At 37.6% G+C, this 15,291-nt stretch overlaps 1 protein-coding gene across 1 annotated transcript; it reads left to right on the plus strand.

Moving 5' to 3' along the window:
* Positions 1–890: 890 nt before the first annotated feature.
* On the plus strand, positions 891–12,396 carry LOC106874146 (heparanase). Its single transcript, XM_014921764.3, has 10 exons — positions 891–1,276; positions 4,490–4,677; positions 5,900–6,079; positions 6,278–6,458; positions 6,964–7,011; positions 7,548–7,748; positions 9,189–9,303; positions 9,471–9,586; positions 10,688–10,831; positions 12,041–12,396. The coding sequence occupies exons 1-10, from the start codon at positions 1,059–1,061 to the stop codon at positions 12,318–12,320; spliced, it is 1,671 nt and encodes a 556-aa protein (XP_014777250.2). The 5' UTR covers positions 891–1,058; the 3' UTR covers positions 12,321–12,396.
* The last annotated feature ends 2,895 nt before the right edge of the window (positions 12,397–15,291 follow it).

The raw sequence follows: 15,291 nt of genomic DNA on the forward strand, positions 1-15,291 counted from the left end.
TGGAAAGAAAGAAGTAAGTCAGGATAGCAACGGAATAAAAAAAGAGATAGAAAAAGGGAGAATTACACAGAGAGTGGGGAGAGAGATTAGACAGATAGAGATATTTACAAAGAAAGGGTGAGAGAAGTAGGGAGAGCGTCAGAGGAATGGAAAGAGAGAAAATTAGACAGGCAAACGGATAAAGAGAGAGACAGACAGCAACAGAGCTGATTAGATTGAAAGAGAAAAGAAGGGTTGCAGCAGAGAAAAAGGAGAGATAGAAAGAGCGAAGATGAGAATGAGAAAGAGGTGGAGAAAAATTAGACAGGCAGACAGATAAAAAGAAAGAGATAGAGGGCTAGCGAGAGAGAAAGAGTTAACAGGGAAAGAGAGTTATAGGACTGATACACAGAGGAGAGAGATTAGATAGGCAGACAGGTAGCAAGAGAGAGAAAGATTAAACAGAGCGTAAGAGAGATTAGATAGGCAGACAGGTAGAAAGAGAGAGTGAGAGAAAGATTAAACAGAGCGTAAGAGAGATTAGATAGGCAGACAGGTAGAAAGAGAGGGGTTAGATAGGCAGACCAAAGAGACTGAGTGAGAGTGGGAGAGGAAGATTTGACAGGCAGGCAGAGAGAATGGGAGAGGGAGGTTAGATGGGGAGACAATAGAAAGAGTGAGAGTAGGAGAAAGACTAGACAGGAAAACAGATAGAGTGAGAGTAGGAGAGGGAGATTCGACTGGCAGGCAGAGAGAATGGGAGAGGGTGGTTAGATGGGGAGACAATAGAAAGAGTGAGAGTAGGAGAGAGGCTAGACAGGATAACAGATAGAGTGAGAGTGGGAGTGAACTGTGTCAGCGAATGTGAGATGAGTGAGAGAGAGAAATGTGACTACTTCCGTTCTTATTTCAGATTGTTTTGGGACGTTTTCCAAAAGAAACAAACATCTAAAGATAGATCCAAGTTGACACTGGACGACAAGACACGGCTGGTGTCTTTTATTATTCACACTACGTAGAATAATATACTACAGGTCACAACACAGTTCTATCTTGGATAGAACTGGTCTTGGAATGAGATGTCTTTTATGCCGGACATCCTTCGTTTTGGTGTTGTTTTAGCATTTTTCACGTCTGCGATCCACTCCCAGGAGCAACATGTGTCTTACAAACCCTATCACACGTTTACCCTTAAATTGGACCTCGATTATGCCCTTCATACACTTAATGACCGATTCCTGTCAGTAACATTGGATTCTGGTCTTTTGAGAGACAAATGGGCTCATTTCGATACCAGGTAAATATATATAAATATTTATGCTTCTCTATGTTTGTTTACATAAGTTGACAAATACACTTATTTACATACACAATTTTCTATGTGAATACATTCACTCCTCCCACTTCTGTTTATCTGAATTTATATAGTCATATATATATATATATATATATATATATATATATATATATATATATATATATATGTATGTATATTAATAACTATATATATATATATATATATATATATATATATATATATATATATATGTATGTATATTAATAACTATATATATATATATATATATATATATATATATATATATATATATATATATATATATGTATATTAATAACTATATATATATATATATATATATATATATATATATATATATATATATATATATGTATGTATATTAATAACTATATATATATATATATATATATATATATATATATATATATATATATATATATATAAGGGATAAAAATCCAAAATTACAGGTAAAAACTCAATTAAAATCAATTTATGAAAATTCAAATTAAATTAAGTTTCACAGTATTAAATATATATAAATATATAGTTTTAGGGAAAAGAACCAAGGTTCATGAACTCATCGATGAAATGATATTTATTTTGTATTATATTATACTTATTTATTGTGCTTTTTACTTATTAATTTTTCTATATGTGACTGGATTTTCATCGATGAGTTGAACCTTGGTTCTTTTCCCTAAAACTATATATATATATATATATATATATATATATATGTGGAGATAGGGAAGTTAATAAATGTTTATCAAAAACAAATTACTCGTTATCCCTTACAGCTGTATAAACATTTAAAATTCCCTTTCTCCATTTTCTTTTTCTTCCTTTATATGAATATAAACTACATGGTTTATATATATATATATATATATATATATATATATATATATATTATTTTAAAGAAATCAACCCCCCTCCAAAAAAAAATATTAGGTATTGAACCGGTATTTCCTTGGATGGCACCATCCCGTCATGAGGCTAACATAATAACCTCTAATCGAATTATATAGATATACACACTCAGCCGTGTGACCAATGGTTTCGCATATATATACTCGAAATATTCTTATTTTGGTCGACTCAGTCTTTTGTTACTTCCAAGTTTCTCCTGTTGGTGCAATACGAGACGTGTGTGTGTGTAGTAGAGTTTTGCGTGCTTCTCCGGATTTATGTATTTCTACAAGCGATCATATATATATATATATATATATATATATATATATATATATATATATATATATATATATATATATATATATATATATGATAATACAAATGATATATGAGCATATGCATGTATATGTACATACCTAAGCAGATACTCTATGGAGAACTTGTGAATGGAAGGAGACTCCGGCAGAAACCAAGGCTGCGCTTTAAGGACTGTGCCAAGTCCTCATTGAAGGCCTGTGATATGCAGGACACTGACTGGGAGAACAATGCCTGTCATCGCCACGGATGGAGGAAGCAGATTAAGGAAGGGATCGACACTTTTGAGAGAGTACGTATCCAGCATGAAGAACTTAAGCGAGTTGTGCGAAAGCGCACGGCTCGTATAGTGAATGGAGAAAACTTGGTCAGCAATGTTTGCAGTCGTGTATGCTTGTCAAGAGCAGGGCTCATTAGCCACATACGGAGCCGCAAATGCAAAATGTAAGTTACTTCTAGAGCGCACAATGTTCCTGGAGGTCGGCAATGGTCTTCCTCGGTCACGAGTGGACGGCCATCATGTACATACCTACATCTACATGTATATATAGATGCATATCCGGGTACAGGACGTCAAAAAAGGAACGGGAACAAAACAAAGCACAAAAGACGGACTTTTTTCTAACATAGGAAAACAGACGAGCCACTTAGGGAACTTTTCCTTCATCAATATATGATTGTTCCGAGTCCTTTCCCCATCCCACCCCGTTCGCGAGCGCGCATTTTTTTAAATATTCGTTTAAGGCAAGTTGTATTACACCTATTACACTATTGTTTTGTTTTTTTTTTTTGCTCGGGTCAAACGCTTTATATACGAGTGAGTGGACAAACGAAAGAAAGGTGCGCTTAACACCTTTGGTAGAAGTTGCGGTAATTTTTCAGATTAACACCCATACGATCTTCACTAGGGTGTTATGGTTAGGGTTAGGGTTAGGGTTACGGTTACGGACGGAACTCCCTAACCCAAACCCTAAAACCCTAACCCTAAGACTCTAACCATAACCCTAACCGTAACCCTAAACCCTAATCCTAACACCTCAGTGAAGATCGTGCGGGTGTTAATCTGAAAAATTACCGAAGTTACCTATATTATTATTTAGAACTTTAATTTGGCCCCATGCAACTTTAAGTTTTGTAGGCTTGTCTCTGAAGCCTACCCTGACGAGCTAAGTTCCTGTGATGGGCCCACGAAACTTTAAATTGCATGGGGCCGAATCAGTTATAGAAGGATGAACAACAAAGAAAATGTTTGTAGGATATAAACTCAAAACATATATATAATATATATAGATATAATATATATATATATATATATATATATATATATATATATATATATATATATATATATATATATATATATATATATATATATATATATATATATATATATATATATATATATATATATATATATATATATATATATATACAAACGTGGAGGCGCAATGGCCCAGTGGTTAGGGCAGCGGACTCGCGGTCATAAGATCGCGGCTTCGATTCCCAGACCGGGCGTTGTGAGTGTTTATTGAGTGAAAACACCTAAAGCTCCACGAGGCTTCGGCAGGGGATGGTGGCGAACTCTGCTGTACTCTTCCACCACAACTTTCTCTCACTCTTTCTTCCTGTTTCTGTTGTGCCTGTAATTCAAAAGGGTCAGCCTTGTCACACTGTGTCACGCTGAATATCCCCGAGAACTACGTTAAAGGTACACGTGTCTGTGGAGTGCTCAGCCACTTGCACATTAATTTCACGAGCAAGCTGTTCCGTTGATCGGATCACCTGGAACCCTCGACGTCGTAAGCGACGGAGTGCCAACAACAACAACAATATATATATATATATATATATATATACACACAAACACTCACACACACATACATATACACATACATACACATATATTTACGCATATATACATACACATTCCTAAAAGGCTATTTTCTCTTTCCATCTTCTTTTCAGCTCGAAGAAATTGCTTACTCTCGCCAAAGGGCTTTCGCCTACATATCTAAGAGTTGGCGGCACTTCTGCTGATTTCCTTATCTTTAGAGAAACTCTAGGTGTGACAGAAAACCTTGATTTTGCCAACAACAACAGTACAGAAAACGGTGGTTTGGATGGCGGCAAAATGGATCCCTTTACCATGACAGGTTTGTTTATTTTATCTATTTACTCGCACCTTTTGCCCTCAAAATGCCATCATCATCCTCATTCTAATGTCCACTTTTCTATGCTCTCATGGGTTGGATAGAATTTTGTAGAGGCAGCTTTTTCTGTAGCCAGATGTCCTTCCTATCACTGTCCAAATAAGGTAATATTTTGCCATGGATGTGCTTTCATTCTTTTAGGGTCGATAAAATAAGTACCAGTTGTGGCACTGGGGTTGATGTAACTGACTTAGCCCCCTCCCCTCGAAATTGCTGGCCTTGTGCCTAAATTTGAAACCAATATTTTGCCATGACTGCACATGTTTCCGCAGAAGACTGGAAATGAAGAAGGCTGCTTGTATGACGACGACACTTGCTTACAAATATCATTCAGTGACTAAAACAAGGTAGCAGTAACACACATGCATACACACACACACATGCACACACACTCGCATTCAAGCACACACATGCACAGGTGCAAGTGTAGCTGTCTGATAAGAAGCTTGCTTCCCAACCACATGGTTCCAGGTTCAGTCCCACTGAACAGAGGCAATGACAGGAGACCGAGACCTTCAGAGATATGCTGTGATTGAGAAAACCTGGCAAGTAAAGTGAGATCACAGCCATGGCTGATGCCAGTGTTGCGCGTCCAGCCCGTTTAAAAGTACCCTTGATATGTCGGGCGATATGATATGCTTCAGAAGACCTGTTGAGTCAAGTAAAACCAAAATCAGAGCTGTGGCCAATGTCCCTGGCTCCTGTTCCGGTGACACATGAAAAACACTATCCGAACGTGGCTGATGCCAGTGCACCCTGACTGGTTCCCCGTGTCGGTGGCATGTAAAAAGCACTATCCGAATGGGATCAATGCCAGACCCACCTGACTGACTCCTGTGCTGGTGGCACATAAAAAGCACCCACTCCACTCTCTCAGAGTGGTTGGCGTTAAGAAATGCATCCTGCTGTAGAAATATTGTCAGATCAGATTGGAGCCTGGTGCAGCCACTGGCTTTCCAGACCTCAGTCAAATCGTCCAACTGGCATCTGGCATTGACCACGTTCGGATGGGGATGGGGCTTTGTTTGACTTAAAATTCTTCTGGGCAATGCCCCAGCCTGGTCATAGTCTAATGACCGACACAAGTGAAAGATGAAAGCTATAAATGTGACTCCATTTTTTTTTTTTTCCTGTTCTATTTATTTTGTTTGAATATTTCTTGCAGCATTCGACTGGACCTACTTAAACAACTTTGTACATTCAGTCCCTGGATGGGAGTTAATATTTGATCTGAACTTACTACAGAGAACTAACAAATCTTGGGACCCTAACATCAATGCGTCAGAACTTCTGAAGCTATCTCAGGAGAAAGGGTTCCCTCTTGCAGGACTGGAACTTGGAAATGGTAAGTAATAACCACTGCCTTTAAATCATGTAAATTGTGTTCTACATTTTCTCTGTTGTCGTTTAACCCCAGGTTAGCTTGGATCCGGCAAACTTTACCTGGTACTCCATCAGTTACGACGACAAGCGGCCTCTAATGGAATGGCCTACTCGTGAAATTAATGTGCAACTAAAAGAATTTTTTCTTTTCTTTTCTCAGAACCAGATCACTACCGGCACCTTCTCGGCTATGCCATTGATCCTGTTGTTTTAAGTAAGGATTTTGCCAAACTCAAAGTGCTGAAGAACTCTTTCCCATTATATAAGAAGTCCCTTATTGTTGGACCTGATGTTACTGATGGGTGTTTGAGGAAAGCCTACAAGGAAAATTTCTTTATCAAGTAAGAGATCAATTATTTGTTTTAGGGGCTTCTGTGAGGATTTAGAAAAAAAATTTAAGATGTATGATAGGGGAAGATGAGGGTGTATAGATTAGTAGTAGGCTCATAATCACGTGTGTGTGTGTGTATATAATAATACAACGGATATATAAACATGTATACACACATATATGTACATACTTACATCTACATGTGTATATAGATGCATATCAGGGTACAGGACGTTAGAACAATGAAATACAGACAACGGAACGAACACATAGAAAAACAAATAGCCACTTGGATTAATTCTTCATCAGCTGCCTCTATTCTAAACTAGGCGTTTCGAAGATACAGTAGCATATATATGTGTGTATATATATATATATATATATATATGTACATGTTCGTATACATATATATGTGTGCGTGTACACACACATGCATAGATAGATTGATAGATGAATATTTATATATATGTATCCATGTATGTATTTAAATAAGCATATTTTTTTAATTTTTCCAGATTCCTAGAACACTCCAGAGACACAGTAGATGTTGTAACTGTCCACCAGTAAGTGACCATGTCTTTTCTAAAACATTTAAATGACCAACTGGTAGCACTTCATGCAGTGGTCAGGTTGTTACCTCAAGTTGTCCATCACATGACCATGAAAACATGACCTGTCCCTCTTTTGTTTTTTGTTGATTTTTTGATTGGTCAGTATTGACTTTATTTATCCAAAAGGGTTCTTCAACCTAATATATACATGCCATTCCTGTTTAATAATGCTTTTTTAGGTGATTTTAAATGTCTTGCCCGCTCACGTTTTTGGTATGCTGCTATATTTCATGTTGAGAACAATTTAGGTCTTAATAGACACAAGATGTGATCTATTTCTAGCGCATTAACTGTCCACGTTAGTGGTCGACGTTATTTTTTAAAATGCCATTATATATATAGCTTCATCTTCTGTGAGATCCGTTCTTCCAAAAAGAATTATTTTACATTCTCTCGAGAGTTTATAAATTCTTATGACATCAATTACATTTATATATATACGGCTGTTTAATTACTTAACCAACAAAATATATTATTCCATTTTCAAGGTATTACCTAAATGGACACGATACCAATGCTGACCAATTTCTCAACCCATGGGTGATGGAGAAGTTTGGTGATCAATTGGACACTGCCTTTAGAATGCTGCATACATATTCCAGGGACAAGGATCTTTGGCTTGGTGAGACCAGTTCTGCTTATGGTGGTGGTGCTCCTGGATTGTCTGACTCTTATATTGCTGGATTCTTGTAAGAATTTCCTTGTTTATTTTTCATTTTTTCTTAAGCAGATTGGTACGGAAAGGGTCAAGGCTGTTTGTTATTTTTCCAGTCTATAGGAAAACAAATTTGCCATATTTGCGTATCTTCTATGTAAGCTTACATGTTTGTGTGTGTATACACACACACATACACACACACACACACTCACACACATGTACATAATGGGCTTCTGCTTAGTTTCTAGCTACCAAATTCTACTCAAAAAGCATATATCAACCTGAGGCCTTAATGGATAACATCTACCCAAGATGCCATATTGTGGGATTGAACCCAGAACCATGTGGTTGTGAAGTATATATATCTTAACCACACAGCCATGCCTAGTTAGCTTTTTCCTTTTTTCTTTCTAATAAGCATATATCAACCTGAGGCCTTAATGGATAACATCTACCCAAGATGCCATATTGTGGGATTGAACCCAGAACCATGTGGTTGTGAAGTATATATATCTTAACCACACAGCCATGCCTAGTTAGCTTTTTCCTTTTTTCTTTCTAATAAGCATATATCAACCTGAGGCCTTAATGGATAACATCTACCCAAGATGCCATATTGTGGGATTGAACCCAGAACCATGTGGTTGTGAAGTATATATATCTTAACCACACAGCCATGCCTAGTTAGCTTTTTCCTTTTTTCTTTCTAATAAGCATATATCAACCTGAGGCCTTAATGGATAACATCTACCCAAGATGCCATATTGTGGGATTGAACCCAGAACCATGTGGTTGTGAAGTATATATATCTTAACCACACAGCCATGCCTAGTTAGCTTTTTCCTTTTTTCTTTCTAATAAGCATATATCAACCTGAGGCCTTAATGGATAACATCTATCCAAGATGCCATATTGTGGGATTGAACCCAGAACCATGTGGTTGTGAAGTATATATATCTTAACCACACAGCCATGCCTAGTTAGCTTTTTCCTTTTTTCTTTCTAATAAGCATATATCAACCTGAGGCCTTAATGGATAACATCTACCCAAGATGCCATATTGTGGGATTGAACCCAGAACCATGTGGTTGTGAAGTATATATATTTTAACCACACAGCTAGTTGGCTTTTTCCTTTTTTCTTTCTAATATATGTGTCGTTTTTTTTCCCTTATAATGCTTTTGTCATTTTAACTCTGTAGCATTTGAACCAGTCACATCTGGCCAAAATATTCCACCTGTTTTACGTACAAACCAGCCAGATCTAGCTTTTCACACCTATCCTACAATGTCATAAAAGAAATAGTCACATCATTGAAATCTCAAAGCTATGGAATAACGCATGACTAGTTCAAAACAATATGAATAAGTAAGCAATACATTTGACGGAGTAATCTGAAGGCTAAAGAGTTAAACTGTCTTTTTGTTTTATTTTATTTTACTTTATTTTTTTTTTAAATCTAAACTTCCAGGTGGATGGACAAGCTAGGAATGTCAGCTCGCAAAGGGGCTAAAGTGGTAATGAGGCAGACATTTTATAAAGGGAGTTATGCATTGCTGAACTTCTGGACTCTTGATCCTCAACCAGTGAGTACGCAATTCTTTTCTTTAGGGAGTTTCTTTAGCAAACACAAGTGTTATATTACCTGTGCAATAAAGACAGCATGCTGACAGAATCGTTAGTATGCTGGACAAAATGTTTAACTCATTTTAACCCACTGTCCTCTTTTTTTGTTTTACTTTCTTTCTTTCAGGATTACTGGCTGAGTCTTCTGTATAAGAGACTTGTTGGAAAGAAAGTGCTTCAGGTGAGCTACACAGATTTGGACCACAGGTTGCGTGTTTATGCACATTGTTCTAAGGACCAAAGGTGAGTACTGCAGATAACACTTTACCTTTAGCACACTGATTTGTCCCTAGAACAGTTTCCCCTGTCACTGTATTATTTTTGAGGAAACAAAAAGACATGAGCACCTACTGTTTTAAAATTGTTATAACCTTCATTGTATTGTGTGTCAAGTTAAAAGGACAAAGACCCCTCTTCGGTCATGAATAAGCATGGTATTGCACCTAGAAAGTTCCCCTCTGAAGCACAAGTCCGGGCAAAGTTGTTTACGGAAGACCAGCAGTCGCCCATGCATACCAGATTCCCGTTTCCATGTCACTGATGTTATCCAAGGGAAAAGCAAATGTTGATACAGCTTAGCACCAGTGACGTCACAGCTCATTTCTACAGCTGAGTGAACTGGAGCAATATGAAATAAAGTGTCTTGCTCAAGAATACAACAACAGCCCAGTCCAGGAATCGAACTCACTACCTCATGACCATGAGCCTAACACTCTAACCACTGAGCCATGCTCCTGTATTGTGTCAACAGACTCGATTTTTTTTGGTATACTAATAAAGGAATGGATAAATAATATTTTTCTGTAATGCATTAAGGAATAAACGAAAGAGTTGCCCCTCAGAAATGTACCTCCTTGGGGTCAGTACTTTCCTTAAATTAGCCAGTCTTGGATGATAGTATCTGCTCAGTACATCGTTCTCAATATAACTCTAAGCACAGTTTACGTCCTCATCATCACCTCAAATAATTTCACCATTGATATCTGCATGGGTATATCCTTCAAAATCGTCCATTTGAGTCAGAATCAAACAAGATTTCTTGTAGGAAAGCTTCAAATGCAGGAGTGGCCATTTTCATTTGCTAAAAAATCCGAAAAACTAAGTTCAATTTCAAAGCTTGATTATCTTGTGGTTAAGATATAAACAAGAAAATGGCATCAGGAAACAGAAGTTTACTCATTTTACATTTTAGCAAAATAATCTGAATACAGTAATTAATGTTACAGTAATTTACACAATTGTGTGTGTGTGTGTGTGTAAGTTACAGTAATTATGCATTTATGTTATTTTGTATCAATTCTCATACATACTAATTTAATCTCTTCTTTTTTTTTTTTTTTACAGTTTATCCATCAATCAATCAGTGACATTGTACGCAATGAACCTTCATTCCGTAGATGTTGTTGTCACTCTTCCCCAAGTGTCTTCTTCCAAACCCATCCACTTCTATCTCCTGGAACCTTATGGACCTGATGGGCTGCTCTCTGGGTAGGCTTTGACATTTCTTATTGCTTTGTTATGTGTTGTGGTTGTGACAGCAGTACCTTTAGAATATTTGAGACCCACTAATTTTGATAAAACTAGCAAGCCAGCCATCTTCTCTGCCTGCTATTCCTGGGAGGGTTGTAGGGGTAGAATCCCCAAGCATCTCCTCCATAGGATCCTGTCAGAGACCATTGTCATTACACTTTGTTCCTGGATTCTCCAGCATAATCAACTGAGAATATAGTTATTCTTGAGCTACTTCTGGGTTTCCTGTCATTTGTCTCAGCTTGAAGAATCCGTTTTGCAATTTTTTCCTGCAACATTCTAATCTCATGTCTGCAGTGCCAGAATTGTGACCTCACAATGCAGAGAAGTAGCAGTTCAACTGTCGCACTCCTGTGCCAGCACCTGCAACTCTAACATCTAATCCAGCCATCTGAATTAGCTGTTAGAGTTGCATTTCTCCCCTTACCTTGGTCCTTCATCACCAGGTACACACAGCAACAGCATCAAGGTAAAAACAGGCCACCTCTGTTGTTATGTGCATCATTATTTTATACAGGAGGCACAATGGCCCAGTGGTTAGGGCAGCGGTCTCGCGGTCATAGGATCGCGGTTTCGATTCCCAGACTGGGCGTTGTGAGTGTTTATTGAGCGAAAACACCTAAAAACTCCACAAGGCTCCGGCAGGAGATGGTGGCGAACCCTGCTGTACTCTTCCAGCACAACTTTCTCTCACTCTTTCTTCTTGTTTCTGTTGTGCCTGTAATTCAAAAGGGTCACACTGTGTCACGCTGAATATCCCCGAGAACTACGTTAAGGGTACACGTGTCTGTGGAGTGCTCAGCCACTTGCACGTTAATTTCACGAGCAGGCTGTTCCGTTGATCGGATCGACTGGAACTCTCGTCGTCGTAAGCGACGGAGTGCCAACAACAACATTTTATACAGCTATTTTTATAAAATTAACTGAAAACAAATTTCTGTGTAATTTTCAGCAATAAGCATTGAATGAATACTGTGTAATACTTTGTAAAAAAGCAGCGAGCTGGTACAAATGTAAGCATATTGGACAAAATGTTTAGCAGCTTTATGTTCTGAGTTCAAACTGCACCTACACCTGATTAAATAACTAAGTTTATTATTACTTTTTTTTTTTAAATTTTAATTCTATTCTGTATTTTACCCAATGATGTCTGCCTGTCTTTTACAGTTCTGTCAGCCTAAATGGTAAACACCTTCGCTTGGAACCAGACGGTGAATTACCATCATTGGAACCGCAAATTATTCACAACAACACAGTTAGGCTGCCTGCCAAGACATTTGGTTTTATTGTGATTCCTGATATTGAAAGTCTTGCATGTGTAGAACATGGCTACACTAATAGCAAATCTTATGTGGAACAATCTCAAGCACTGCCAGCCTGGGTCATATGGATAAAGGGTCTGTTATTAGCAACCCAATATTGGTTCCGGTTGATTTATTTTATTTAGTTTTTTTTTTTTGTAACATTTTTCTACTTTTCATTTCCTATTAAAAAGAATATTGACCATTCTCATTCACATGGTATCTATTTTTTTAGTTTTTTATTTTTCTCATTGTCATTAAAAGATATACTGGCTGTGAGGTTAAGTGTATAGAGACTGTTGACCATATCCATGATTAGGAGTTCAAATTCTGGATGGTAATTTTTTTTTTTTTTTTTTTTGTTACATGTTTTAGCCATTGAACTGTACCCTGCTTTGAAGGGTCTCAGTTAATTGTATATCAAACCAAGTACTTTGGTACATATTTTTTTTCAACCTCGTGAAACAGAAACTCAGTCAAATTGAGTGTGATGGTCTATAAACAGGAAGAAATGGAATAGCATGAGGTCTTTTTCATTTTTTTCTTGAGAGACCTAGATTTTTTTCCATCCCATGCCTATATACATGTGTATGTATGTGTGTATTTTATATATATCTATATCTGTGTATATATATATATATATATATATATATATATACACACACTAGTATGAAACAGTAAGAATGAGTGCCCAATATCACATTGGTGGATAAATGATATTTTTTATTAGTGGAGATGCATACCAAAATTCCATGTTGTTTGCTTGAACAATTGTGGAAATCTCCTTAACATGAAACCATTGGTTGCCTTCTTAATCCACAATATATATATATATATATATATATATATATATATATAGAAACTCTGCCAAATCAGACTGGAGCCTGGTGTTGCCATCCGGTTTCACCAGTCCTCAGTCAAATCGTCCAACCCATGCTAGCATGGAAAGCGGACGTTAAACGATGATGATGATACAATTGCAGCGTGGAAGGTGTTTATAAGCCATTTAAAATAACACACAAAATCCGTTAGATTGACTTCAACATTTAAATTTAATTTGTCAAAATATTTTCGTCGCTTTGAGACCGCGACCTGTTCACTGACAAAATTCTGTGCTGCATCTGAGAAAGTAATAGTTAGTTCATGATATATATGTACATGTGTATGTATGTATGTATGTATGTATGTGCGTGTACATGTGTGCGCGTATGCATCTGTGTACATGCGTATGCATGTGTGCATGCCTATACACGTATGTATATATGTATGTATGTGAGTATGCACGTATGTACTTATGGATGTACGTGAGTAATAGGGTAAGTGTGTAGACGTGTTTGTGTGTGTGTGTGTGTGCATATGTATGTACATGTGAATGTATGTTTATGTACTGATATGTGCGTCAGTTCAAGTTGTATACATGACAGTTAAAGTTAAACCTACACCTATAGATGCAATGCTTGCACATGTGGTCAGTGGATGTTTTAGTACACCTTCATCCAGGTGACCCAACCAAGGCCAAGCAAACTTAGACCTGTGTCCAAGCTGTATTATATTGACCCTACTGATTTCTTCTTCTCAATCAGAGTCATCTCAGTGCTTTCTCAGCAGCCTCTGTGTTTTCACTTGATGACTCTTCTTTTGCTCGTTCCTGTAATGCTCAGATGAATTATTGATTTACTGAAAGTGCAGTGATTTGATGGTAACTGTGACCTGATAAGGGGTAGCAGTGGAGGAGAGAATCACATAAATGCAGAGTTCTCCAAAATTGACTCACCCTTGAGGAAGATGATGTCTCGTTGTCTGGAGAAAGGAAAACAACTGTGAACTCATGTTTCTGCCTCAATAAGCATCAACAGCACAGTAGTTGCTTTGCTTTGTCACTAAAAGAACAAGATAGACAAAAAAAGTATAGAATGCATTTATATCTGAAATAACTGGCATAAATGAAAGAAAAATGAGTTGAGCGTGAGTTTATAGTGCGCGTGTGTGTGTGTATTTCATTTAGGTATTGTGATTCTAATAACCTGATGTAGGACTCACTATGCATATGCTTCAGAACAGAGCGTTAGATTCAGATCAACAAACAGCTGTACATACCACATCATTGATTAGTCCCAGAACTTGTTCTTTGACCAATTCCCTAGATTCAAATAAACAAGTTTGTTGAGAATATTTGAATTCTTCACATTCTTCAATAAATAGCTGACATTTCTTCACCACACACACAGTGAAATCCCTGTATGCAGTAACCCACACATTTTGAGAAGTTCTATGAAGAATAATATATAATAAACAATATTTCACCAACTTCTGACTACTTTGTTCTTTTATATAAACATACATAAATATGTATCTACATCATCATCATTTAATGTCTGTTTTTCATGCTGGCATGGGTTGGCCAGTTTGACAGGAGCTGACCAGCTGAAGGGTTGTTCAGGCTCCATGTCTGTTTTGGCATGGTTTCTACGGCTAGATACCATCCTTAATATCAACCACTTTACAGCACCGGCATGGGTGCTTTTTATGTGGCACCAGCAACTTACAAGCCTGCAAGATTAGGGATGCTCAGCTAGAGAGGCTTGCAGGGGATGAGCCTGTATGCAAGATTTAAAATATATGCGTATATGTGTACATACATCATCATTTAACACCCGTTGTCCATGCTGGCATGGGTTGGACAGTTTGACCTGGGCTGGCAAGGCTGGAAGGCTGCACCAGATTCCAGTCTGATTTGGCATAGTTTCTACAGCTAATACCAACCTCTCTGAGAATGTAATGGGTACTTTTACGAACCACCGACACAGGTGCCATTTGTATGATGCCAGTATCTGCCATGACTGATTTTACTTGGCTTGATGGGTCTTCTAAAGCACGGCATAATGCTAAAGGTCTCAGTCATTTTCTCTGTGAGGGCCCCACACTAGAAAGGAGCCTTTCACATGCCACCGGCATCAGCCACTTTGCCTCCATGAGGCCCAACGTTCAAAAGGTGCTTTTTATGTGCCATTGGCACAGGTGCCAGTTACATGACACCAGCATCAGCCACGACTATGATTTCACTTGGCTTCATGGGTCTTCTCAAGCACAGCATATCGCCAAAGGTCTCAGTCACTT

This window comes from Octopus bimaculoides, chromosome 22, assembly GCF_046866305.1.
Source record: "Octopus bimaculoides isolate indiv1 chromosome 22, ASM4686630v1, whole genome shotgun sequence".
Taxonomy (NCBI): Eukaryota; Metazoa; Mollusca; class Cephalopoda; order Octopoda; family Octopodidae; genus Octopus; species Octopus bimaculoides.